The 27,495-nt window shown below is 41.4% G+C and overlaps 4 protein-coding genes across 5 annotated transcripts in view; 2 read left to right on the forward strand and 2 right to left on the reverse strand.

The window, feature by feature from the left end:
- Positions 1-694: 694 nt before the first annotated feature.
- heyl (hes related family bHLH transcription factor with YRPW motif like) lies at positions 695-4,468 on the reverse strand. The gene is made up of 5 exons (XM_077743717.1): positions 4,118-4,468; positions 2,852-2,918; positions 2,512-2,595; positions 2,141-2,222; positions 695-1,751 (listed from the first exon to the last, which is right to left on the reverse strand). The coding sequence occupies exons 1-5, from the start codon at positions 4,192-4,194 to the stop codon at positions 1,102-1,104; spliced, it is 960 nt and encodes a 319-aa protein (XP_077599843.1). The 5' UTR covers positions 4,195-4,468; the 3' UTR covers positions 695-1,101.
- On the forward strand, positions 2,854-15,879 carry zbtb8b (zinc finger and BTB domain containing 8B). Its single transcript, XM_077743713.1, has 6 exons — positions 2,854-2,958; positions 12,859-13,037; positions 13,393-13,585; positions 13,655-14,516; positions 14,609-14,787; positions 14,926-15,879. Exons 3-6 carry the CDS (start codon positions 13,412-13,414, stop codon positions 15,241-15,243), a joined length of 1,533 nt encoding a protein of 510 aa, XP_077599839.1. The 5' UTR covers positions 2,854-2,958; positions 12,859-13,037; positions 13,393-13,411; the 3' UTR covers positions 15,244-15,879.
- Positions 15,880-18,559: 2,680 nt separating this feature from the next.
- On the forward strand, positions 18,560-21,684 carry LOC144214518 (tissue alpha-L-fucosidase-like). The gene is made up of 8 exons (XM_077742957.1): positions 18,560-19,013; positions 19,195-19,329; positions 19,414-19,551; positions 19,666-19,771; positions 19,842-20,042; positions 20,760-20,950; positions 21,163-21,262; positions 21,429-21,684. Exons 1-8 carry the CDS (start codon positions 18,673-18,675, stop codon positions 21,561-21,563), a joined length of 1,347 nt encoding a protein of 448 aa, XP_077599083.1. The 5' UTR covers positions 18,560-18,672; the 3' UTR covers positions 21,564-21,684.
- A 120-nt stretch (positions 21,685-21,804) lies between these two features.
- Positions 21,805-27,495, reverse strand: part of dlgap3 (discs, large (Drosophila) homolog-associated protein 3) — a 59,084-nt gene continuing 53,393 nt past the window's right edge. For both annotated transcript variants that reach the window (XM_077742955.1, XM_077742956.1), the window contains 4 exons: positions 27,145-27,439; positions 26,957-27,048; positions 26,660-26,806; positions 21,805-26,291 (listed from right to left, as the gene is read on the reverse strand). In XM_077742955.1, coding sequence (XP_077599081.1) covers positions 25,977-26,291; positions 26,660-26,806; positions 26,957-27,048; positions 27,145-27,439 — 849 coding nt within the window. In that variant the 3' untranslated portion in view covers positions 21,805-25,976. The remainder of the gene's footprint in view (positions 26,292-26,659; positions 26,807-26,956; positions 27,049-27,144; positions 27,440-27,495) is intronic.

Below are 27,495 nucleotides of genomic sequence, written 5' to 3' on the forward strand. Positions count from 1 at the left end.
GGTTCCCACAAACAAAGAGCCCGCTGTAGGACACACAGATTTTTTTGGACCACAGACATGGCATTCTGGAGTGGATCAAAGCATTCTGCAAGCTGCACACAAGTCGCTCTCATCCTCTTGTGACTATTTGGACACAATTCCGACGAGAGAGGCGACCCAACAGTCATCCATCAATGCTATCGCCGACCCAAGTGGGATTCACACTCTTGCTCTCACTGCACATGCCTTACAAATGCAGTCTTTGAGATATTTTTTCATCCGATGCTTAAGCACCCCCTCTTCTGCCCTCAAACTGCCTTGTCTATTGTTGAGGAGACAGTGGCCCAGACAAATGGGGACCGATTTTCTTCTGGTAGACCACAGGACTAGTAAAATAGAAAATGATAGATGCTAATATGGGGAAAACCTAATTACAGAGAGGTGTCAAAGGCAAAGACAATGACGTGGTGGATGTCTTCACCCTGCTGCGGCACCCCTGTACTGCTTCCATCGGATCCTTCTCTCTGGAATTGGCCGATAAGTGATAGAGGTCAGTGAGTAAAGTATTTACATAGAACAACATATTTAAGAACTAAAAGCTGACATGTGTAAGATTAGGAATTATAATGGGAAATATTGTATTTCTAATTGAAAATATGTTGGAAGAGATTCCATTTTTTTCCTGAATGAAGGCAATGACATACACAAACAAATGTCAAGGCACTTGTTCTTTTATGGAGGTCCTTTCCCCCCCCAAACAAAAACATTCATTCTTATGTATAATTAATGTGGAAAGGAATACAACAATCACATTTAAAAGAAAAAACAAAATATTGCTTTCTATTGAATACATATATATGGCTCTGTTGGGGAAAAAATAACATGATAATCTTCCATTTGCTTTTAATTAGCATCTTTTGTTTCCTTGTGCTTTTTTGTGATGATCGGAAACCTTTCATTCAGATATGGCTTGTAAAGTTTCTAAAAGAAAACAACAACAACACGAGGCAGTCCTTGAGTGTTCATGAATCAGCTGCTTCATTCAGTACACTGGAGCTTTGTATATCCCTTGTATAGTTTGTTTGGGTTATATAAAAAATTAAAATAAAAGAAAAAAAGTTCTCAAAAAGCTCCAATTTCAGTCGCCCATCCTTGGCCCGACTTTCCTGATGCCCCCAAGCCCCTCCGCTGGATCGTGGAAGACCCCAGAGGTGCAAATGGTCGGAAAGAGACGAGAGGCGGGGCTGCCGTTGGGGAAGAAGACGGTGGAGCGGCGATAGGTGAGTTCCGAGAGCCGCTGCGAGGGGACGCCGGTGTCGGCCTAGCTGGACCAGAGGATGGTGACGCCGCGGGGGAAGGCAGCCTGTGGATGGTCGCCATGGTGACGGGGGCGAGGAGAGGAGGCGCCCCTCGTTGGCAGCCGCCCAGTGGTGCAAGGCGCAAGGCGGCGGCTGGGGGATAGTTCCCCATCAAGGCCAGATCTCTCCGTCCACCGGGGAAGGGTAGCGTAGCGGAGGCAGGCAGGGAGCCTGCCATCTGGGGGAAAGACATCCAGGGCCAAGGGGGGAACGGTAAAGTGGAAGTTGGGGGGGACTGCAGAGCCATGGGGTCCAGGTCGCTGGCGCAGTGGGAGAGATGGGTGACCAGGCGGGCTCCGATCGGGTCTGGAGACTCTCCTTCCAGGGAACTGAGGTACCGGACCACCTCTCCGACGCACTCCCTGAAGCCTAGAGTTCTGTAGTCCACAGCTAGAGCTCTTGCGTCAAAATAACCTAGGATGGAATGGGGAAAAGTGGTCAAAAGAGAAGCAGTTTATTTGGATAATTGTCGTATTTGGTTTGGACTAAACAGGCCAAGTGGTCAATGTTCACTATAGGTGGGAAAATGGCTTCCCCAATTGTGTACTTGATATTTGGGGTTATGTTGACATAAATATTCCCCTGGGTTGGCATCTTACTTGTGTGTCGACCAATCACCTTCCTCACAGGTCACCCACTTGCTATATATTGTCTCGTTACCCAATGTCCAATAGATTTAAGATGGTGTGTTGCTCATTCTCACGTGAGTTCTTGTTAGTGTCCGTGCTATGTCATGTTAATTCCATTGGACTTTTAAGTTTGCTTTTGAACACAGTGAGGTGAGTATTAGGATTAAAGCTTACCTTTCCCACCCATAGCGTGCAAAAGTTTGAGGTGGTCCACGGTCATTTGCAGAATTTCTGCTTTTTCCAATTTGGAGGAGCCCTGAATAGAACAGATTTCACACATTTAAATGCATTTGTCAATTAGACCTCCAACAAGATGTCTTCTGCAAAATATCCTTCAATATTTAGACAATATATTTTGACTAATTTTGATGAGCAACAGCAGCAAATGTGTCATTCCGGTTGGGTTTGAATCTCATAGACGAGGATTCTCACCATAACAATTGAATCACTAAATGGAATATTATATGCAATGTAATTTTTAAAAAGAACAGCGTACATGTACATTTAAAAAAAAGTTTTCTACAAAATGTACTCCTTGTTGTTACCTGTTTTTCAAAAGCACTTGGCACCAGCCTCCTTAATTCTGACAAACTGTGATTAATCCGGTCCCTCCGCCTCTTCTCAATGACCTACGGCATAAAAAAAATAATATTCATATTAATAATCATCCATTTTTTCCCAACAAGTACACTATTCAAACTGTCCAATTTCCCTTTAAAAGTCACAATTCTGTCCCCATCTTGTGGCCCTTTTAAAGAAACCCAACAACTGTACCAACGACATCAAAGTTGACATTTCCAGCACATGATGAAATAGCTTAACCAAATATTATTTAAAAAAAAGATCACACCACGTTCAAGCACATTAAAACATCAATAAACTCACCCCTCTTCTCTTCTTCCTTGCCAGAATCTGTGACGCACTGCCAGGGGACATGGACCCCGTAACTGGGCTACATCGGGAAAAACCAAGAAAGAAATACGTACTTTATGGTGAGTGGCCATATTGTTATCGTTACCATTTAATATAACGCAGAAGCTGAACGCAACGTCGGACTTCGGAGAGAATTTTCTATTGCCGCCACATGTTTTTCTACTTTGCATTTTGACGTTTGAGAAGATGATTTTGTAGCCAGGAGCCCCCCCAACATGAAAAAGTTACACCCCCCGTTAATGTTTGTTTGTGCACACAAGAGGGAGTGCTGACTTTTGTCCCTATTGTGTTTTTATTAGATTTGAATGCTGCCAATGTAGTGGTGTGTTTTTGTTTAGAACGCCGTTTGATGGCCTGTACTTGAAAGGGCACGTCAGCTAGAAATTCAATTGACCCCGAGTGTCTTTCATGTCGGGCCCTGTGGTGTCGGCGGAATTCTTGCAAATGTGAACGTCGCTGACAAATAAGCTGGAAGCGTTTTGTCTGTCAGGACGCAACATTTTTTGTGTCCTTTTGCGGTCCCCGTTTCAGCCATTCAAGCTGCTTTTTTGGTCGTTGAGGGAATGTTTTTAAGCTTCGTAGATTATTTGGATTGTATATTACACAATTTTTAAGTTCCATATTTCAGAAATGAGTCATATATATTGGGTCAGGTGCATTATTTATAAGAGTGCTAATAAATCTACTAAGTTTAATAGCGGAAATTCTTGTGGTGGTTGTCATAGATCAAACTGCATATTTTTTTAATGTTTTTACAACCCATTTTTTTATAATGTAAAAAGTATTGCGACAAAATGAGTCAACTTTACTTAGATAAAATAAATTATGTGAATGTAAAATGTAATTGGAAATGCTTTTAGACTTTTGTATTTATACCTTTTTACAGCATTGAAAACATGTACGAGTAATATAATACATTGTTTGTGGTATTTTTTAAAGTACACAATTGCATATTAAGGAATACCATGCAATTTATTATTCAAGTTTAGCTTTTTCCCCCCACCCTAAAAACATTCCCAAATCTACAATCTAGTGTGAAAAAGTTCAAAATATTATTTCTAGCCCAATACAGATAAATGTAGTAATTAAAATGAACAATATCCTGAATTTAACTCTTCAATTCATCACAGTAAGCAACCCTATGAAAACTATTAAATCACTCCCTTATCTCAAATTTCCTTGGAGCACATGCATATCCGCACATCAGGTGATGCTCACCCGTATCCGTCCTCCTGCCCCACATCGATCAGCTCATCCGTGTCCGACTCCGAGCTGTAATCGTGGGGTCTCTTCATCTCTTCGGGGCGCGGCTCACTCTCTTCTTCCCTGGGAGAACTCTAACCTTACCGCCTGCCTGGTTCTCCTCCCGTGGCCTAAACGAAGCCTGGTGCTGGACTAAGCCTTTCTTCCGCCGGTCCGTCTCACCCCGGTTTAGCGGTGGCACTGGCTGGACCCCCGAGGGCCCATTGACAAAGCCTTGAGAATTCCCAAGCTTCTATTGGTCTCCTCCTGGCATGTCCTCCTCCTCTCCCTGTCACAGCCACCCGGTGACAATGTTTGGCAGTTGAAGCGGGCTTGCCACTTTTGGCTCCATCCCTCCACACCCCCCTGCTCGCCTCCTTTTTGGCGTCCCTCCTCCCTTTTGAATTTGGCCTTCCCACCGGCGTGTGGCCCTCCCCAACCCCTGAAGGCCACCGCCCATGTCCTCTGCTCAGTCACTCTGTGTCAATTAGCTTCCCGTTTCATCCTGCTCTCATTCCTCCAGTCGTTCCTCTCTCATGCGCCTTCAATTGTGTCGTCGCGTAGAACAATGAGTGCGCTAATTTGCCGAGGAGAGGTGAGGAGTGTGGGAATGTGGGACCACGACAAAATCAAGTCTACACAGGCATGCTTTTTTCTAATTTGGAGAAAAATTGGAAGGTACTCAGAATTGCTGTGGATTTTTTTCTTTTTTTTGTCTAAACAATCACTAACAAGTGGAATTTTAAGGCATTTAAACATGTTTTTATTCGATTTCAGACAATAAATTCAATCGATTAATCTGCCTTGGCCCCGTTATGTTGTTTATTTGTCATTTATAGTGGTTGAAAAATGTGATCAGACTCTTTTAATAAAGATTTTTGAATTTAGAGAAATCAAGTAAATGTTAGTATTGTGGTAGAAAAATGGCTACACTGGGGGGACAGGTTCTCCTCAAGCCCATGTGGGTTTTCTCTGGGTACTCTGCTTTTCACCCACATCCCAAAAACATGCAAAATATGCTACTTAAGCCCTCAAAATTGTCCCAATCTATAAGCAACTATTTTTTTTTTGCAATACTCTGCGATTGTCTTGCAACCAAATAGGCCCCAGCACCCCCCGCAACCCTCGTAAGGATGAAAATGCCATGATAATGCACAAAGCAAAAGCAATACTAAAGCATTATATCTCATCTCGTCCAAAATCTAAAATAAAAATAATAAGACAGACACCACTGAAGATTTACAGCTCTAAAAGACTAAAATATTCTTAAAATTTGCCTTGTGTACACCAAATACTTCCCCTGGGTTTCATGTTACCGCCAAAGATAGCAACCCAGGTGCCGAGTAAGTGTCCAAGTAAAGTGACATGGCTGATAAGAAGCTTAGGCCACACAAGTATTGAGGGTCAAGAGCACTATCAGCCCAGTGAGTGTCTAAACAACTGGCTTTTTCAGCGGACAGGTTAGCACTCTTCTCACTCGGAGGAGGGTATTGGGCAACGGGCAACAGGCTACGGGTACGCTCCATTCAGACACACTGCGCGACACTCAGTCCGTAGCCACCGTGGGAAGATTGCTGGTGCAGATTGCCATGGAAACCCGAATGCTCGGCGCCGTGTGTGCGCGTGTGAATAGAGGCAGGCTAAGTGGCATGCCCACTTGGACACAATGCCCAGCTGAGTGTGTTTCTTCCTGCTTGGCAGACTGGAAGGGTGTGTTCCTTTTTTAAACACACCATTATGATTGTGTGCAAAATGTTGGATTTAGCCATGTTTTGCTGCTATGAGTGTTAAAGAGTTCTGTCTTTTATTTAATAAGACACTTTTTTTTGGCTTGGTTTGAGTGCGAGATGCTTTGATTCAAGTCAATTTGACCTCGTAATGCATTTGTGGCAGAGTTAAGGATGCAAGATTCTAGTTTGTTGTGCAGAGGTTAAATTATGTTGAGTCACTTTGGGGTATGCAATAAAGAAATGTGCAATATGTTAGATTGTGTAATATTTTAGAATTATCTTGCCCAGACATGACTTTTTAAATTACTTGTATGTTTTTTTTACTGGAAAAAAACGCACTATGTGGAGTAGGACCACCAACTTTATACGCAGTTGTTGTATAATGACTTTTTAATTTGATATTAATGAGAAGGGGGAATCTTTAATGGACTGAATTATGACTTATTGTTGCTCTCTTATTTTTTTAAATTTGCCTATGACAAAGTACAAGAAAATAAAAAAATATAGGACAAAAAAAACTCAGTATTCTCAAAAGTCACTGTAAAAAAATGTGCCAAATTATTACATTAAAAAAAATAAGGTTATTTTTCTACTTAATTAAAGTACATAGACGTACAAGGGCAAAGGTCAGGGGTGCTGGGGTCATGCCCATAGTAGTGCAATAGGTCAAATTTGAACTAGAAGACAATCCCAGCTTAAAATATCCAACTGTAATTTCTCAAAACCCTTAGTGCTTATTTTGTTCCATCTTTGTGTGTTTTTTAGAGTTTTGCACTTTGCTTTTACACACGGCCATCGTGGCTTCTTCCAAAGTGACACGCGTCGCATGACAAATGTACTTGAAAACAAAAGTAATTAAGATGAATGAGGAAAATAAATGACTTAAAGATGACAATACTTTTATCATGTGGGGACCAGAATTGCGTCGAAAGACCCACTGGGAGCTCGTAAGATGGAATTCTGCAAAATTCCTGCTAGTCGTGATCCACTCGTTTTGGAAGTCCTGGATTTTCCACATCTTTCCCAAACCACAATAAGGGGACCCCCCCTCATTGGAATTAACTTTAGCAATTTTCACTCACGCAAAGGCATTTATCCGACATGGATGTGCGTGGAATTTTTATGGTTGAGGACCAATTATCACTTCAAATGTGTGTGTGGAAATTGTTGCATTCAAGTGCAACCACGACAGTTGAGCTTTATTTCGCAGAGGCAAAAAAAAAATCCCTTTTAAGATTTGGGAGCACTTTCTACTTAGTTTATTACCTTTTGATGTCTATAACTGAATTTTCTTGATTTGTTTAGCTTTGATTTGATTCGATAAGACGAAATTGTGTTGAAATGATCTAAAAATATAATCATGAAATACCCTTTTTTGACTTTATCGTTATGTTATGATGAGAAACAGATGTTTGTTAATCATAGACAGTCAAAAATGTTAACCTTCAAAGAATATTTTATCTTAGATTTATTAGTGGATGTTTAAAAGAGAAATGAAAATGTTCTTGCATACAATCACGGCTTTGTTTACTAAATTAGCTCAACACGCGTGTTAACCAATTTTTAAGCACTAATCATTTAGCTCAGCTTAAAAAGCAAATGACAACAATGGCATGTTTTCTTAATGATGATAACGATAAGGATTTTCTATGCATGTATAAATTGAATTAAATAATATCAGAAATATAAACAGACTATAATAATGTGGTTGCATATGTCTGCAAACCTCTGATTGGATGGATATGGCATTTAATTTAATTAAAAGTAATATAAAGGGATGATATGTGCATCAAGTTGGTATCATATTTGGCAACCGGGTCATTTTAATTAGTTTAAAGAGTTAGGACACTTTTTAAAGTGCCTGCAGTGAATCTCGAATGATTTTAAAATTTAAAAAATATATATTTATGTCATGAATGGCCATAATGGCGTCAAACGACTCGCTGTATCCATACAGAAATTTCAGGGATTGATACGAGCCTATTGAGATGGCACGATGCCCACGCCAACGCCAACGGCGAGATTTTAGGGCCGCAGTCACGAGTTGGACACGGACGTGAGACACAAAGTCCTCCCTCCGCATCCGGCTAGCCCTCGCAAAGATAAATAGAAAGGCTAAAAGGCGGCGAGGAGGCGTAAAAAGGCGCTTTTGTGGCTTGTGAGTGGGGTCTCTTTCATGGCCGTTCCCACAGCATTGAGCACGGTGACGTTGACAATGTTTCGCAGGCAGGCAGGCAGGCAGACACACACACTTACTGATGGGACTGCGGTGACTTTCGCTGGTGCCGGGCCCCAGACGCAATGGCGAGGGCCCGGGGAGCCACAGGCAGCCATTGTGCTGTCGCCGCGGAAACCAGTCTCTTTATGTCAGACATGTTTTTCTGTTTGTTTTCTTTTTTTTATGGCTTTAATGTGGGCAAAGGAGAATGTTTCCCCTCACCACCCCCCTTGACTGATCTGCGTTACACCCCCCCCCCCCCCCATACCCCTCCAGCCCAATAGCTATCTTTCTCCCCCTTGCTTTCAGCCATCCACCCACATTTGTTTCCCACTCTTTCTCTCCCCCCTTCTTCAATTCCTCGTCTCGTTCATGTTGTCTTTCTTTGTTTTCACCGAGGAAAAACATTCGCGGAGACAGTTTGTCATACACTCGATGGCACTTTTGTGGCCTGCGACATCACTCTGATCTTTATCTCAACAATCCCCTCAAAGTCCAACACAATCCCAACTCCATCTTGCTTTCCCTTCCAAGCTACTTTTTCCATTAGAAATTGATTATTTAGTCAAAGCTTCAACTATCTCCATCTTTACTTGAATTCCTGGGCCATGTTGAGGTATGCAATTCAATACATGTTTAAAAAAAGTACTACAAAAATAGTACTACAAAAATAGTACTATAAAAATAGTACTACAAAAATAGTACTACAAAAATAGTACTACAAAAATAGTACTACAAAAATAGTACTACAAAAATAGTACTACAAAAATAGTACTATAAAAATAGTATTACAATATATAGTACTATATATAGCCAGTCTAATAGTGCAAAAGTAGTACTGCAAAAGTAGTACTGCAAAAGTAGTACTGCAATAGTAGTACTGCAAAAGTAGTACTGCAAAAGTAGTACTGCAAAAGTAGTACTTCAAAAGTAGTACTGCAAAAGTAGTACTGCAAAAGTAGCACTGCAAAAGTAGCACTGCAAAAGTAGCACTGCAAAAGTAGCACTGCAAAAGTAGCACTGCAAAAGTAGCACTGCAAAAGTAGCACTGCAAAAGTAGCACTGCAAAAGTAGCACTGCAAAAGTAGCACTGCAAATATAGTACTGCAAAAATAGTACTGCAAACATAGTACTGCAAACATAGTGCAGCAAACATAGTACTGCAAACATAGTACTGCAAACATAGTACTGCAAACATAGTGCAGCAAACATAGTACTGGTAACATAGTGCAGCAAACATAGTACTGCAAACATAGTACTGCTAAAATAGTACTGCTAAAATAGTACTGCTAAAATAGTTCTGCAAATATAGTACTGCAAATATAGTACTGCAAATATAGTACTGCAAAAATAGTTCTACAAAAATAGTAAAGTGTTAAGAGTAAATTCTTTCACAACAAATCTCAAATCTCCATTCACTCACACTGTGCTCTTCAACAAAGAGCTGAAATTCCATCAGCAACAATAAGTCTGTATCTGTAAAAAAAATGTAACCAGATCAAACAGGCAACGACTTCAATCTTTCCCACCAAATTTCATTTGAACTCCAAATTCTCACAATTTTCTAGCATTCAACTTTCCAGATTCCAATGTAATTCATCCACTCTGCTGACTGGCTCATAAAAAAAAAGAAAAAAAAGAAAACCCAAGTTGTGTCTTTCCCACGCCGCTCCCACATGAAGCCGATGACTGTCGTAAAATCACAGGGACACGCTGGATAACATATAAAAGAATCTGTTTATGATTCTATTCCCCTAAATGAAGAAGATGCCAAGATGTTTTCCAATGAATGAGATGGGGAAAAGCAGACAGTTACTATTTTTAAGTGCGTGAAGAATTCCGCTTAGTGCCATGTCCCAAAGGCACTGCGGCCCGTAATCACTTCATTGTGACTTGCACATCACGTACAAGATTCAATCTTTCACGGACCACGCAGAACAAAGAAAAAAGTGATAAATGAAAACAAATGCGCTTAATTGAACGCCTTCGTTCTTTTTAGCCGAAACAGCCGAAAAAACTACTTTTTTTTTTGTTTTCACGTGGCGCTATTTCGTTTTAGCCAAAGGGGGAATCGAACCTACGGCACAGTTTTGGCTTAAATATTTGGCTAAGAGGATATTTTCAATGCCGGAAAAAAGAATATAGGGTGCAATAGTTGCAAGTTGAAGTCCAGGCTAAAATCTTGTTGTTTTGGTTACCGTATTTTCACGACTATAAGGCGCATTTAAAAGTCTTAAATTTCTCCAAAATAGACAGTGTGCCTTATAATACAGTGCGCCTTATATATGGAAAAAATGCCATTCATTGAGGGTGCACCTTATAATGCGGTGCGCCTTATAGTCGTGAAAATAAAGTACAATGTTCTTATTAACAATTTTTCATTTTGCACTTTAGGGGTTTTAGGTAAAATGTTTTGATCAAAACAACAGAATTGGATGCCAATTATGTAATAATAGGACTGAAGTATAGAGTGATTCCCAGAATAGTATTCATAATGCATATTTGCCCTCATCCTTGTTAGATGCCACGAGCAGTGTTATGCATCTTTGTTTTACATTGGCCCTTACACCCTTGGGTGCAACTCTCTGACAGCCTCTTAGTTTCTCAAATCCCTCTTATAATAGAACACCTCGGATTATCAGGAAGGCATCCGTTCACACGTCACCCCCGGTGGCATCTCAGAGGAGCAGCCAGCCAAAGCTAAAAAAAAAAAAAAAAAAAACCTGTCGTCCCAATAACCCGCTATGGCGGAACTGCACTTATACTGGGATACTCTTCCCAGAAATAATGGTGGGGGGAAGTTCAGGTGTGTTTTTAAACATACTGGTCCCTAAAAATCATTTAGATTTTGAAATATACACAATAAATCAAAGTTGAATCCCTACTAAGTGTTTGCTAATTGTGCACCAAGTCCTAAAAGAGTCCATTTGAATTTAATGTGAGGTTTGACCTCATGTACTTTTCATTATAGGAGTAATACTACATAACGGAAATGGATACTATGTCTGTTTTTTAACATGATGGTTAAAAAAAATCCTAACTCAACTGAGTCAAATCCAATTATCTCACAATAATGCCCCCTTTTTTTTAAATTGAAAGTCCCCTATCGATGTTGTGCAAAATTTTAAGTCCAATTTCCTCGACTTAGCTGGCATAAATAGACTCTGACGCCAAACAGAAGAATCCCGTTGAAAGGCAACGTGTGTGCCTCGATACCAGCGGTGCACAGTCTTCCTCACGACAACCACAAACACACACACACACACAAACACACACACACACACACAGTCAGACATGAGCTATGTTTGAGGGCAATGTCTGACGGCCCTCGACTAACTGCATATAGCACAAAGCGAGCTTTGATCGTCGCAATGTGACTGTGGCAAAGCCATTTTGTTTTGGGGCCCTTGGCTACCGGAAGTTTGTGGTGTGGGAAGACTCGGTGGTGCTAAATATACAATAATAAAAAGGCTGGCAGATTTATTTCAGTTGTGAATTCTTTTCCTCCTCTTCAGCCAGAGAAGAAAAGAGCGTGAGACGTGCCGGGCTGCCGCTCTCCCCACGTCAAATGATAATTACAGAGAGAAAAAGGAGGGGAGAGTGCCGTCTCCCAAATAAAGAGGGGCGCCTGCTGTATTAGACTTGCAGTGATTGCACATGAGAGATAAAAGGACAATACACACCACATGTTGCTCATTGGACAATAATCACAAATAAAGCCAAGAAAGGCTTCCACACCGCAAAAGACGCTTTTTTTGGGTGCTTCGGCACCGATTCGCTTTGGGCTTTTTGATCCCCCCCATACGGTTGAGGGGTCCTTTCCCCGGAGCCTGCCTCCGAATTCCAGGGATTCTGGGATCATTGAAATGTTTCACGGCGCCCCCCGGGAGACGGCGCTCGGAATGGAAAATGCAATGGCGGTCTCGTCCATTGTCCCCGGTCTTTAATCAGGCTCCCAAATGTGGCTCGCGCTGCCACCGTGGTGCGTTGTCCCAGCCTGGGAAAATGCAGGCCTGAGTGCTTGTTCGACCACAACGAGCGACAGGGGTGCCGCTGCAGGCCCTCGGCGCTGGAGTGTGGCTACATGGAGACGACGGTTTGATTTTTAGACATCGCAAGCCGCAGGCGTCATGTTGGGAATGGCCACTACTGTCTTTTTTTCTTCTCCGCAAGGGGTCACTTGCTCTATTGGTACAATCAACAAAAACATGATCAATTAGCAAAGCATCTAAAAGTGCCCCGCCCCCTATTTTTGAAAGGACAACTTGATATTATGGAAAAACTTGAATCCAAACTTTAGTTTTGGGTGTCTCATGGAAAAAAATGTTGGGGAAACCCTTAATTAGAGAAAGATTTGTATTGGTTTTCAATTTTGTGGTAATATTTATAATCGTATTTTATGGGCTGTCAAGAAAAGATGAGATACTATATAGTATAGAGCATCAGAGTGGTTTTCCCATGTCAAGGAATAGGAAAATATGAAGTTAGGAACTGGGGGATGTGGTGAATAAATGGGTAATTTATTCATCCGCTTTGCTTTTAATTGGGAGAGGAAAAGTTATATTTACATTTTTTTCTTTAGCTTTTAATCAAACTGTTGCAATCCGTTTTAGAAAATTGTTTTGTACTTTAACATGAGGGACAAAATAAATGTCATTACATACATAAATTAAAGAAATGCATTCTAATTAGATTTTTATCCCCATTATTTATTTTATTATTGTGATTATTGTTTTTTTGTGCGTTTATTTTCCCCTTTTATTTTGAAGGTCCGATAACAGCCTTACTCCTCGTCCCTGATTGGCTGATCTAAATGTCCAACATTTCATCCCGGAAACGCTGTCTACCTCGATCAGGAAAAAACAAAGCACCCCACAAGAATTCATCCTTTTAGTAGTCTAATGTACAGTGTCGCATCAGTGAGCCTTTTTCCAGAGTGCATTATTGGGTAAGTTAAAGAAATCAATGTTTTCTTTTGTCCGATTCTCGCAATTTTAGGCGATCTTACGACCATCCGATTATGGTCTTGTAACTCTGGCTAGTTAGCTTTAGCAGGGAGAGCTTCCCTGCACAAATCAAATGACACAAAACAAAACCGTGCCATCAAACTCCTCAAATTTAGATCGATCATCAGAGACACATATGTGACGACAAACATCCTGCATGTCGTTTTAAAATTTTAAGATGGTTCAACACTGTATATTGAATGGAATTGACTTGCTCAACAAAAAAAATAATTATACTAGTTCCACTATTGCTCATGCAATTCCTATTAATTCTTTGTCCTTTCCTCATTCCTGCAGATCCCACTGAAGTAAAACCATGGACGTGCCTTGCTATCTACCAAAACTGCTTTTTGAGCTCAATGAGCAACGCAAACGTGGCTTCTTCTGTGATTGTAGCATCCTTGTCGAAGGCCGTGTCTTCAAAGCCCATCGCAATGTCCTTTTTGCAGGAAGTGGCTATTTCAGGGCTCTTCTGGTTCACTATTTACAGGTACGATGCTTTCAATTGGCAATTTCTGGCTTTAAATGTGACTTAAATTGTGTTTTTATCTCATTCTAGGATAACGGTCAGCGCCAAAGCACAGCATCGTTAGACATAGTCACAGCAGATGCCTTCTCCATCATCCTGGACTTCCTCTACTCGGGCCGATTGGCCTTGAGCAGCATCAGTGTTATTGAGGTCATGTCAGCGGCCAGCTATTTACAGATGACCGACCTGGTGAACCTTTGCAAAAAGTACATTAGCTCCTCTTTGGATATATGCAACAAGGGCAAAGAAGGCGAGACGGAGGAAGAGAATTCGGGACAGGAAGGGCGATATCGACCCGCCGACAGCGGCACCCATGCCGCGTCCAAGTCCGGAATTGCGGAGCCTCCTTCGCAGGTTACAGAAGCAGATGGTGCATCTGTAAAGACAAGTCAAAGCCCTTTATCCATACCTGGCAACCCCCCTCCGGGTCCTAGCAGAATTGCGGACACTAATTACAATTCTGGCGGTGAAAGAGCAAAAACGCACACAAATCATGCTAACTTATCCTCGACTTTGTGCTCGGCTTTGACTCCCGAATTGGTCAACCCTAAGATAGAATATGACCCAGATGAGGAGCTTTTGGAATCTCCTGACAATAAATACTTGGCGTCCTATCCTGGACCTTCTGCTCCTCCTCATAGTAGATTATTCACCCCAAATGTATCCGCTGAGCGCTCCCCTGTGGCCCACAGCTCTACCTTTAGTGCCAGGCAGTTGATGGAGATGCTTGCCAGGGGTGAAGGCGCCAACCCGGGGCTGGATCGAGGGAGCCAACGCATTACCCAAAGACCCCCGGGGAGCATTTTGGGACTAAGCCGAATGGAGGACAGTCTAGGCTTTGTAGGATCGTCTGTTATGGAAATCCAATCTGACTGGATTGGAGAAGACACGGGTACGGCAAAAAAAATAAATAATGTGATCGCTTGTCCTGCCATTTAGGGGCAGATCTATGCAAAACTGGATTTTTTCTTTTGTCTTTTTCAGGTGACAGTTTACTAGTTCCGGTGAAACTACACAAGTGCCCCTTCTGTCCGTACACGGCCAAGCAAAAGGGAATCATGAAACGGCATCTTCGTTGTCATACGGGGGAAAGACCATTTCCTTGCCCCATGTGCGGCAAGAGGTTCACCAGACAGGAGCATCTTCGCACTCACGCTCTTAGCGTAAGATCTGGCTAGGATTTTTCAAACTAAGATGAATAATAGTATTAGCTAGTAGTCTGTGAGTAATTCCTAGTTTTTGAATCGCCTGCCATTGCGACATTTCTCAAGTTCTCTCGCTCTCTGCAAACCCTCCGACAGGTCCATAGGCACGACTTGCCCGTGGCGTGCAAGAGCTGCAGGAGAATCTTTTCTGGAACCAGCGTGTCTCCGGGTTTCCGGCGCTACGGCATCTGTGACAGCTGCAACTGCGTGACCACCACTCACGCCGACTCCACGCCACTGCACCCGAACGGACAAGGCGAACACGCGGAACGGGAAGATGGAGGAGGCGCCGATTGGGGTAACATCATGGATGACGTGGACGAGGTGGAGTTCGGCCGAGTGGAAGATTTGGTGGAGAAACAGATGCTGGAAAGGCAGCTGAGCACATGTGTTGATGTAGGTCACCCTCTGTAATCCTGATGGAGTCTGCAAGAACATTTTTTTTCTCTTTTTTGGACATTATTTAGGAGCTGGTGTTCTCCACCCCAAAGGAAGGCGCTTTTTGTTTTTACAGTCGAGAGTTAATGCATGAAAGTTCGGAAATATCACGTGTTAATCATTTATGTAAAAATTTCATTTTTATTCGTGTTTATAAGGGAACTGGGGGCTCCAGCTGTCAATCAATGATGAAGAATGTGTCCAATTTGTGTTGTTGGAACCCCCACCCCTCTCATTTTATTTTCCTGCGTGTGCTTTCTGATGATTGAGTCAGTTAAGAAGCTCTTTTAATGCCTTGTTTATTGGCTAATTTTTTTAATGCCATGCAGAAACTTATGCATGTAGTACTAGGAAATGGAGTACTGCCCTCTATTGGAGACCTTACATACGTGCAGTGCTTACTCATGGACATGTTCTATCCTGATGATATTTGCAAACTTGCTTTTGACAGTAATTGAGTTTGGGGATGTCTGTACATGAATATTTTTAACACTTATTATGGCCTATACTTAAGAAAAATATGAAGTGTACTACTCATATTCAATATAAGTTAATTGAAGTTTTAATCCTCCATGGATGACAAAATAAAATAAAAAAGTATTTGAATGCACACTATGCATTGTCGCAGTACTTTTTTGCGCAACTTGCTCTTAAAAGAGAAGTTTCCCTGACAAAAATCAGGAAATGAACGCAGAAAAAATCGAACGGTAGGGGACGACGATGCGCCCAACGCAGCAGACAAACGGAAAAGAAGAAGCCAGCCATTGTTTTAAGATACACTATTCACGTCAGTATTCTCCCATCAAGCTTCTACCCGGACCCCTTCAAGATAGGGACAAATCAGAGCTTCTACCCCCATAAACATGGGCAAGTCTCGGGACTTGACAGAGTTCGAGCGGGGTCTTATTGTCGGTGCTCGTAGTGCTGGTTGCAGCATCTCGGAAACGGTGAACCGACTGGGCTTCTCCAAGACGGCTGTATCCCGGATTTACCGGGAGTGGTGCGGGAAGAAGAAGACGTGCAGCGCGCGGGGGACAGGCGGAAGAAAACGTCTAGTCGACGAGATCGGCGAGAGAAGGATGGAGCGAGTGGTGGAGGCAAACAGCCGAGCCACCGTCACCGAGATCCAGACACTGTACAACTGCAGCGCCGAGACGCCCATCTCGTTGAAAACTACGCAACGGGCCTTGAAACGGTTGGGCTACAGCCGAAGGGCTCCCCGACGGGACCCTCATCCCAGGACGTCAAAGATGACCACCGTCCAGGGCTCGAAAGAACAGATCGCAGTGTCTGTGGATTTGGGGAACGGGAATAATACTGATCGTGATGCTTGTAGTACGAACCAGGAGATGTTGTCATTCGAGGACCCCCAAGTGAGTTCGAACCAGACTCTCCATGGGATTGGGTCGCCTTTAGCAGAATTTCAGTGTTGGTGAGAACTGCTCAATCAAGTTGGAGATATAGACTACATGTCAGTGGTTTTTGCACACTTAAATGTAAGAAAAAGTACTAACTGATCATTTTGTAAACAAGGTTAGGATTATGTACACAAAAGTTAAAAGGGAACTGTTGTATGGATTCTCTATGGATTTTAAGTCTGGATTGTATGCAATGCAAAGGAGTTTTTAGAGAATGGAGATATGATGACTGTGTGGCAACCATTTCAACTGCATGGAGTTATAAAGTTGTGCATTTTGTTTTTCCATCTTGCTATACATCTTTAAATGTTGGTGTTTAACTTGAGTAGCCCATATTGTCAATGTTCTTCTATCATATTTAAAGAGGAAATCGCTTACACGTTGCAAGCAATTCAATGTTCCGACATCACACTTGTGTTTATGATTGAATGCTTATTTATGTTTCCTGTCTTAATGTTATTGTCCTTGTAAAAAAGATGTATTTTAAAATCATGTTAATTCCAATGTGTCTTTATTCAGCTATTACCACTGCTCACATCATAACTCGTTGCACATTAGGTTTTTTTTTTAAATAACACGACAGCAGGATTTGTTAATATCAACTCTGGACATTGAATTGGCTAAGTGAAACCATTTTCATGCTCACTCCAGCACCAAAATGCAGCCATATATTTCTTCTTTTCAAAGATATATACATTTGATAAAACCAGTGTTTTTAAACCTTTAGGAAGACAGAACAGACCAAATGGCAAAATACATAAATACTATCGCTAACTAATACAAAAGCTATGTCCGTCTGTAGTACCAATATCTGACGTAGTGGCACACGAGTGTACTTAGTGTACCATAGCTACACTGTGGAAGAAGGCGTTTTAGTTGGGGTTCACTTGAGGCCAATAAAGTGACAGCTCGTCTTATACTTCTCAAACAAAAGAAGCAAAACGTTGGAGAAGAAGTGGAATTGGCGGAAGATCCGTACACTGACACATGGGAAAGTCACGGGACTTGACCGAGTTTGAGCGTGGCTTAATCGTCGGGGTCCGGAGCGCCGGTCGGAGCATCTCGGAGACCGTCAGCCAGCTCGGATTCTCCAAGACTGCCGTGTCCCGGGTTTACAGGGAGTGGTGCGCCAAAAAGAAGACCCGAAGCGAGCGGGGTGGTGGCAGGAAACGTTTCGTTGACGAGCTGGGAGAGAAGCAAATGGAGCGAGTGGTGGAGGAGAACAACCACGCGTCCATCACCGAGATCCAGCGCTTGTACAATTGCACAGCCAAGAGACCTATTTCCATCAAAACTACTCAACGTGTCTTGAAACGCTTGGGCTACACCTGGAAGACTTCCCGGCGGGATGTGGCGACCCGAACCTGGAAAGGATCCTCGGTTTTAGGGGGTTCGACTCAAAAGGATAAAGCAGGGACTGATGTGGTGCTGAATAACAACAACAACAGTGGAGCAGAATCGAGTAGTAAAAGTCAGGGTTGTTGGCCTCAAGATGGCGCTCCTGTTAGTTCTAATGAGATGTTCCAGGGGATGGGATCATGTTCATTAGGGCCCTGATTTTGACTATTTCCCACCTCTAAGTGGGCATGCTTTCAATATAACTCAATAAATTGATATGAATCTCATGGAGAACAAAATGTGATTTGATAAATATTCAATGAAATAGCTCGTGAACAGTATGACGGTGGCCATATTGAAGGAGGGGCGTTGATCTCTGTTACAACAAACCAAATATGATTGACCAAACACTCAATTTAGCCAGACCTTCAAACATTTTGATCAATAAAAACCCCAAATAAACCCAGCAATCAATCTGGATGATAAAATAGCACATATAGGCACTTCAAGTTATGTGCAGGTCACATGACTAATCACATGACAGAGACCACGTGATTCTAAATGACATCCCAGGTGCTTGTAGTTGACAATTCCCAAAGAATTACCATGCTGGAAATTTAGCAAACAATTCAACTGGACTCGTGTAACCATGCTTTTTGTAACATTTTGCCTTTTAATTGTCTCATCGGCGTCCGAATCTCGCTACACTGCCGACTGGGCGAGTTTAGACACCCGTCCGCTGCCCTCATGGTACGATGAGGCAAAGGTGGGCATCTTTATCCATTGGGGGGTGTTTTCCGTGCCCGGATTTGGAAGCGAGTGGTTCTGGTGGCACTGGCAAGGCCAGAACCCCCCTGATCCCAAATGTGTAGATTTCATGAATCAAAACTACCCGCCTGGGTTCAGTTATCCGGAATTTGCATCCCAGTTTCGTGCTCAGTTCTTCAACCCAGAGGATTGGGCCGATATTTTTAACTCATCTGGAGCAAGGTGAGTACTCAAACTACTATTTATTCATTTTAATCTCCAGGGAGGCATGGATACATCTTAAAAATAAACTTCAACCCACATTTTTAGATGATATTTGCATCACTTGATGTTCTTTATAAAACTGCAGTCCACATTTGCTCCATTGTATTCATAGTGTTGTATATTTTTTGGGTTATTCCAGGTATGTCGTGTTTACAGCCAAACATCACGAAGGTTTCACCAACTGGGAATCTCCCAACTCCTGGAACTGGAATTCAGTGGATATTGGTCCTCACAGAGATCTTGTCGGCGATTTGGCCGATGCAGTACGGAAGCGGTTTGTTTTAAAAATAATAATTCTTATAAACATCTCCGCATTTGCAATTTCCCTTTTGATGACGGGTTATATTTCCACGTTTAGATCGCTTCATTTCGGACTCTACAACTCACTTTACGAGTGGTTCCACCCTCTTTACCTGATGGACAAACAAAATGGATTCAAAACACAGAACTTTGTGCTTAAAAAACTATTACCAGAACTATATAACATGGTTGTAAGGTAAGCGCTAACTTGTAGTACTTTTATATTTCGCCCCCCTGTCACACATACCTAAAAAATGAATGCGATGTGTCGGACTATATGGTTTCGTCATTTTGATTATCCTCTTTACAGGTACCGACCTGAACTAATCTGGTCTGATGGAGACTGGGAGGCACCAGATTCATACTGGAACTCCACCCAGTTCCTTGCCTGGTTGTACAATGACAGTCCTGTTAAGGTTTGTTTCATTTTTAAACAACAATTTGTCGTTTTTTGGGGTGAAATTGAACAAAAACATGTTTTTTTAGGATACTGTGGTAACCAATGACAGATGGGGCGCTGGCTGCGCATGTAAACATGGAGGTTATTATAACTGTGAGGACAAGTATACACCAGGTCAACTCCCCACGCATAAGTGGGAGAAATGTACGTCTGTGGATATGAAGTCTTGGGGCTATCGTAGGAACATGAAGTTGATGGACTTGATGGACCTTCCGGCCATCATTGAGGTCAGTGTGGTTTTTGATAAGGTTAAATGTTTTCAGGAGGAATATTTTATATAAAAACATGTCTGGGATGAGTTAAAGATGACAAAACATTGATACTTTTTTGAAAAGGTTGTATTCCGTCCGCTTTATGATCACAACGCATGACAATAGTTTAGTTTAGGTCTAGTTAGTCAGTCTGCGTGTGATATCTGCCAATCTCGGTGAACGGGGATTAAGCAATGGCAGTAGTGAGGCTCCGATTTTGGGAACGGCCCGAAGAAAATCGCATTTTAAAGAAGAGGAATGGAATTTGTTGACCATTTTGGAGACCAGAGACGACACATTTTGAAATTTTCAACTGAAAGTTTGCCACGCTGATACGTGCTCGGAGGTGAGTTGTAACAAGTCATTTTAAGATATAATAGATGTTTAGATTTGTTCAGTAAATAGTCTGTTATAATTTGAAGATGTATATTTAATTTTTGATGTAATTGGAGTGCTTAATTCAAGCTAGTATTTATTATGCTCCATATTTGAACCTTTGTAAGACATGCATTTGTCAATTTGTAATCAATATTGAAACCTTTTATGTATTCTAAGAGTATAATTATTAGAGTTTTTGCAGCTGCTAACATTTTCAGTAAACAAAACGCCAGCTAAAAACACTCATATTGGTCATTGAATTTAGGCTAAAAAACCCCAAGTCCTCTCTTTTTTCAAATATATTCCTTTTTTTAGGATTTAGTTCAAACTGTAGCACTAGGAGGGAACTACCTCCTAAATATAGGCCCGACTCCCGACGGAATGATCCCAGCCGTGTTTGAGGAGCGATTGCGGGGAGTCGGTGCTTGGCTGGATGTCAATGGGGAGGGCATTTATTCCTCCAAACCTTGGAGAGTCCAGATGGAAAACACTACTGTATCAGTATGGTAGGTAGCAGAGTAAACAACCAATAGTATTGCCTCAAAAACGGATCCCTTATTGGTAAACATGCCATAGTTAAAAAAGCATATGCACCATCGTAAATCGTTAAATAGTTAAAATAACTTTTGCTATGTCTAGTCCTTTTCTAATATTTTTTGCTGTAGAAGTGACATAGAATATAAAAATGCAGCTGTTGAATTATTATTATTTGTTTTAGGTATACATTTAAAGGAGAGAGTATTTATGCCATCATGACAACTAAACCCTCCAAGCCAATTGTGCAACTTTTGGAGCCTAAAACATCTGCAAAAACCACGGTAAAGAGATTATTCAATATTTTTTTAATTCAAATATTAGTTTGCAAAATATGTTAAGACTCCTCCAATTGAAAATAGTAGAAAATGCATTGAAGTTTGACTCTTAACTGAGAGGATGCTAACTAAATTCGCCTTATTAAAATGTCCAAAATGATTGACTCTATAGGTAACATTGTTGGGAGAACCAAAGGCTTTAAATTGGTCTCCAATCAAGCAAAATATCGGCCTTGCAATTGTTTTACCTGAGCTCTCCTACACTGAAGGACAAGCTTGGACTCTCAAACTAGATGGTGTTAAGTGACTGTAAAAATCTTACAAAAAAGGTCCTGAACATTTAGTGTGTTGCAAATCTACTTAAATGAAGGTTCCCTGTAATTTCGGACTTTCTTGTTTCACCCTAATACAAAATACATAAAGTGTAATCTTTACTTTGTACTGTTTTTTTTTTTGAAAAATTTTCAATAAAAAATATTTCCCCATCAATGTCTTTGCACTTTAGGATCATTTCTTGGAAGCCGTGAGAACAAATGAAGACAAAGTAGTAGTTGTTTAACTGGCTAAAATAGCTTTATAGTAATCATCATATTAATAATAATAATGTTAGCCTTTAGAAAATGTTTTGACAATAAAGACCGTGTTACATTCTGTGTAGAGGGGTTAAACCACGTCACAGTGTGCCATCTCTCTGGGCTTTTAGACGTGCTCTTTGGACACATCCAGAGCCATAAAACTAAGAATACAAATTGATATGTACACAATGAGATCTACGACATAACAAATGGAACCACTTGGGTATGATTCCAACCTCTTAATTCTTCCAGTTTGCCGTCGTATTTCTCATGCATGCATCATGTGAAACTCCATTTTTTTTTAGAGTTATGGGACATTTACATCTCAATGGTATTGCTTTACGCTTCTGTCATTTCTCTTTAAAACGACAACAACAAAAAAATATGTACACGATGCCGTCTTGGCACAGAAAAGACAAAAAAAAAAAAAGCTCAGTGTGTTTAACCTGTTGGTTTCTTTTTAGACGAAATGACAGATGAGTTGAGAACATTTGAGCTTTTTGCTACATTTTCTAGTGGATGACTGAGAGTGAAGTCCTGTAATGCTATCTCTGAATTTCACAACTTTTAGATGGAAATTCAAAAGTCAACAAACAGTACATAAATATAACGTTTTGACTACGCTTTCTTTTGTAATCGTGTCCATTTTTGAGAGAAAAATATCTTCCCAGAGTTCATCTCCCTTTTTGTTGGCCATTCTAGCAGCACTTTTAAGACATGTCCTACCACGTTAAGCTATTTATTGTACACAAAACTCATCCCTTGCTATATATAATAAGTTTAGAACAATGACTTCAACTAATAATCATATTGCAGTAACAATATATGTCTTATATTGAGTTGAGCAATGTTTGTCGGCAAATGTATTTACATTTTTTTGTAAACAAAAGAGTGGCAGGATTTTGTTGTTGTTGTTGTTGTTGTGATATTACAATAATAGCTCAGTTTATCATCCATTTTCTAACAGTATTACAGTGTTGATACACCAGTCAAATATTGTACAGCTAAGTGCTTAAAAAGGCACATTGGAGTTTCAGGTACACATCAATTTTGCTGCTCTGATGGTTAATGGGAATGTTCCTGGAAATATCCAATTTTCTTTATGTATATTAAGTGGATTTGTACTTGTATATTGCTTTTGAAACCTTCACCAAGGCCTACTAATAACGTATCATCAGGAGTGATGTGGGTTTTTTGCTCAAGGATACTTGTCTAATGTGATTAGAACCATAAAAAGAAACTTAAAGTCCCCAAAAGGTACACAGTTCTTGGTTGGAATCCATTATTTAGGAACTATAAATTATTATGGTAACCATCAATCACTATTTTGTCTAACGTACATTGTTATTGTTCAAACTTTAATACAAATGAAAGAACATTTTATGAACACAAAGTGGGAAATAAAACTATAATCAAATTAAATGTACAACTGTCTATTAGGAATATACAAGTACAATATAAAAAAAGATTTGTAGGAATACCATTAGAACAGCTTCTTAGAAATGTCTACCTAAAACCCAAATCTGCAGTTCGAATCCCCTCTTTCAAAAAACAAAAACAAAACATGATGCACCGTTTGAGTTCTTTCCGTGACTGGTGCTCTCCAGTCCCAGAAAATGGTCTGTAATAATTAGTATTTCCAAAAAAAGCACTGTATTTTTGTGTGTCCTGGCTATTTTTGGGTGATGTGTTGTTGTTGTCAAGAGAATCCCCCTGAGGACAGAGGCCTGGTTTACAAAGGCTGAGGTACTCAAGCGTGGCTCTGAATGTAGGTTTTTTTTTTTTTTATCGCTCATCAGCACTGGTGACAGTTTGGATTTTCTGGCGTTGTAGTCAAGTCTGGTGATTGCTCTGAACTGTTGATACTCTCAGCGAAGGTCCTTGCAGTTGTATGGTTGTATGGGTGGTGGGAAACATCGAAAAATTGCAACACGATAGGTTCAGTGAAGGGAAAGTTGCTACGGTGGAGAAGTATTTGTTTAATCCTTTGTGATGGATTGACCAATCAGGGTCCTTCACAGTGGAGTTAAGAGTAGAAAAAGCAGGTCTTTGTGCTTTGTTTGATGAGCCTCAGCCATTGTCCAGTTTGACATGGATTCCAAAACAGAACGCTTTCCTTACAACAATTAGTTGTCCATTGCCATCATTTTTTTTGTCTCTTAAGGATCTCTGTACAAAGATTTTAAAGCTACAAAAGTATCTCTCTTGTCAGATGGCTAATCTCTCTCAAAGCATGCAGCGCCAAGGGAAAAAACTGTGAAAGGGGCCTGAAATTTTTTCTTTTTAAATACCATTTCTTAAGTTTTCTATGTACATGTTTTGTATACTGTAAACTTGAACAGTAAGCTCCTTACATCGCTGGTTAGGCACGTGTCATTGGTTCTAGAGTGGAAATACAGGAGAAAAGCTAAGGAAAGATGGATATATTCAAATATGTAAAAGCGGTAGAGGATTGGACTTGGCAACTCCCATTTTTTTTTTTGGTTACCCTGTGAACCTGACTCAGCACTAATATAATTCCTATTTTTTCCATTTTTTACATGTGCTATGTCCACATATGCCACACTTCACACTAGACTATATTATCATAATAATAATACAGTGGTATTTCACATTTTTGATATAGGCTTTCTTTTGTACACTAATAATTTATCTATTTATCTAGAAATGTAGATTATATTATAAAATATACATCTCCCGTTAAAATATTTGCCAGGTTCCATTCAAGATATTAAGAGGGACAAAAATAATAATAATAATAATCATGCTAATAGTAGCTGAATTTCATTGGGTTTCTTCACATCTCTTCAGCGTAGTACAAAACATTCATACAAAATATTAAAATGAAAAATGTGATCCTGCTCGTTCTCGTGATCAACACAATAATTAAAATCATGCTACACTGCTGCACTTTGTCAAGTCATAAAACACTTAAGATCATACACAAAACAAAACTTGTGGTTACCATAGCGACCCAAGCAGATACTTTTTATCATTGCACTTCTCTTTTTTAAGAAACTATTTCTCAAGCATGGAATCTTCTTGTTTTAGATAGAATATGACAGTTTTAGCAGTCAATCAAGTAAATATTCGCTTATTTTAATAGGAAGCGAAAGCATGGACTCCAAACTATTTGATTCTGGCTTGACCACGTGGTGGCGCTATAGTTTCAGAGTGAAATAACCCCCCCATCCCAATCAAATAAGTATTTTTTTTGGCCTGTGATGCTCTCTGATGCTACTCTGCCATGGTTCCATTGGGCAAGTGTGTTTACTATGCACACTCAGGACAAAATAGCAACTGCAAATTCAAATAAAAACGCATTTGTCAGCGACAAATTACGAGAACAACATCGGGGGACCTCGTAGATAACGTAAAACCACATTTGTCACATCAGTTTTATGATAGACCGAGTGTAATTTCTTAGAATGTCATGTGGTAGGAGTTTTTGATCCATCTGGTCCCATTGCAACTTAATTCAAATCTCTCTTTGCGCCATTACGATCTATGCTAGAAAAATAGAAATAATCAAAAACAAACTTAAAGTGCTTCGTTTTTTTTATGATCCGCGGCTAAGAAAGTACAGGACGCTTTTAGACGTCAGATATTTTTTTAAAGACGTCCCTCATGATCCACACTGGCAGTTTTGGTGAAGGGTTTGAATAGATTTTGTTGGGAACCGATAAACCCGACGGCTGTAAAGCGCTTCCGTCTTAGGGTGTCATTGTCATGGAGAATTTGTGCCTGTTAAGCCCTTTATTTTTTTTAAAGTGGTTGGTGTACAAGTTCACATGACCAGGCATGCTACTAAAACTGGTTTCACCGTTAGCCAAAGTGTGGCGTTTCTTCTCGTTCGTCCTCGGCAAACTATCAATAAATAAATGAATGAATACAAAACCTAATGTTGGAAAAAAGGCGATCATTTTATCCCTGCGAGCTACACGCTATTTTGTTTTTTTTAGGCCTCTGTCATTGGCATGTGCAGTTTTCAAGACACACAAATGGCTGTAACTGCTTTAGAACTGATTTGATGAGCGCATCAATGGAAATGCTCGATAGCCTAACAGGATTTTGTAGAGGCGTCGGTATCGACCCGCTCCCAATCCGGAGCTGCGAACGACTGTAGACGGTTGGCCGAGTAGATTTCAGAGTCGTGTCTGGGCTTCGGGAATGTAGATTTCGATACTGTCTGCGCTCTCCGTGGCCGAGTTCTGCCTGAAGGAGGCGGTTCGCTTGGTCTGGAGTAGTCTCCTCCTAGCTTCTGTCCTCTGACGTTCCACTAGGTCCAGGGATTTGTCCCTGATGGGTAGTGTGTGTCCCCCTACGCGAGGCACCAACAGGCCCCCCGTCCCGCCTCCACCACCTCCGCCGCCTCCGTCCCCGACGCTATCGGCCCGGAGGCTGCCACTCACCCCGCCCGCTGGCTTCTTTGGTAAGGGAGGAGGGAGATTCTTGTCCTCCTACAGCCCGTCGTGGACATTGAAGAAGATGACAATGGGTGCATGAGGTTGTGTCGAGTGAGATTCAGATGGACGGTTGTGGGGTGGCGTGTGCATTGGCGTTGGGAAAAACAACCAAACAATTGAGTCAGAACACGAATGGTCAGAGACAAGAAAAGAAAGAAAAACAGAGGACAAGAGAGAGACACTGGTTAGTGAGAATGCCGTGGACTGCAGAACAGATTAGTTTGGAAGTCAGTTCAGTTCTCATTGGCGTTTTGCATTTTGGCAACACGGGACTGCTTTGAGGACACTTGCGCTACTCTTCTGTACATGGCCATCTTGGCTGTGGGAAAGTGTTGAAGGCAAACCTGGCTTGTTTGGCTCACCTTCTTTTCTGAGGGGACCTTCCAGCCAGAGTCTTTGAGGCGCTGGAGATCTTGAAATTTCACTCGGATGTCTTCGATGTTGAGTTGAAGGAGGTCCCACAAGCCTGCTAGGTCCTGAGAAGTGGGCTGAGGGTACCCAGACGGGTCCTGGGGAGTAAAAGACACATGTCGGATGATTAGCTCATTTGCCGCTAGCCCCATTCAAACACAAGGACAAGGACAGACTTTTGATGGATCCAGAAGAGGAATTGATGATGAGAATAAGACTCGACCAGTAATGTCATGACGTCAACTCACCATGTTTTGTTGGCAAAGACGAAAGAACTGCTGAACCTTCTGAGACATGAGTATCTGGGCGCTGCCGACTGCACTACGAATCAGCTCTAGAACTGAAGCGGATTAGACATTTAAAAAGCAGAGGTTGAAGACTAATCTTGTTCAATGCAATCATCTCAAAATGACATTCGCCCCCTTTCCAAACTCACTCTCCTCCGGGAGTTCATTTTCTTCCGCCTCCCTCTCCATGTTCTGGCACCAACCCTCCATCCTTTCCACTTCAGTTTGCAAGAGGCGCAAGAAGAATTCTCCATCCCTCATGCAGGGGGAGGCTCTGCCCGAGTCAGGCAAGCTCCGGGGACCCTCCAAAGAAGGCGTCCCCGCCCATGCCCGCTCAGATGAAAGGGGTAGCGGAGAGTGCGAACGCGGGGGAAGATGCGGATGGTGGTGTGATCTCGGATCTCCAGAACAAGCCTCAGTCGTGTAACCGCTCTGAATTAAGTCCTGGAATGATGACCGTAGCAATAAATCCATCTACTTACCCTCTGGAGCAACGTAGT

The sequence above is a fragment of the Stigmatopora nigra genome, chromosome 21, assembly GCF_051989575.1.
Source record: "Stigmatopora nigra isolate UIUO_SnigA chromosome 21, RoL_Snig_1.1, whole genome shotgun sequence".
NCBI classification, from domain to species: domain Eukaryota; kingdom Metazoa; phylum Chordata; class Actinopteri; order Syngnathiformes; family Syngnathidae; genus Stigmatopora; species Stigmatopora nigra.

Coding starts and splice junctions, on each gene's coding strand:
- heyl (XM_077743717.1), bottom strand. CDS start 4,194: ATGAAGAGACCCCACGATTACAGCTCGGAGTCGGACACGGATGAGCTG. Junction 2,919..4,117: donor GGGCAGGAGGACGGATACGG/GTGAGCATCACC, acceptor TTCCCGATGTAG/CCCAGTTACGGGGTCCATGT. Junction 2,223..2,511: donor CAAGTGCTTTTGAAAAACAG/GTAACAACAAGG, acceptor TGTTCTATTCAG/GGCTCCTCCAAATTGGAAAA.
- zbtb8b (XM_077743713.1), top strand. CDS start 13,412: ATGGACGTGCCTTGCTATCTACCAAAACTGCTTTTTGAGCTCAATGAG. Junction 13,586..13,654: donor TTCTGGTTCACTATTTACAG/GTACGATGCTTT, acceptor ATCTCATTCTAG/GATAACGGTCAGCGCCAAAG. Junction 14,517..14,608: donor CTGGATTGGAGAAGACACGG/GTACGGCAAAAA, acceptor TGTCTTTTTCAG/GTGACAGTTTACTAGTTCCG.
- LOC144214518 (XM_077742957.1), top strand. CDS start 18,673: ATGCTTTTTGTAACATTTTGCCTTTTAATTGTCTCATCGGCGTCCGAA. Junction 19,014..19,194: donor TTTAACTCATCTGGAGCAAG/GTGAGTACTCAA, acceptor GGGTTATTCCAG/GTATGTCGTGTTTACAGCCA. Junction 19,330..19,413: donor GCCGATGCAGTACGGAAGCG/GTTTGTTTTAAA, acceptor TTCCACGTTTAG/ATCGCTTCATTTCGGACTCT.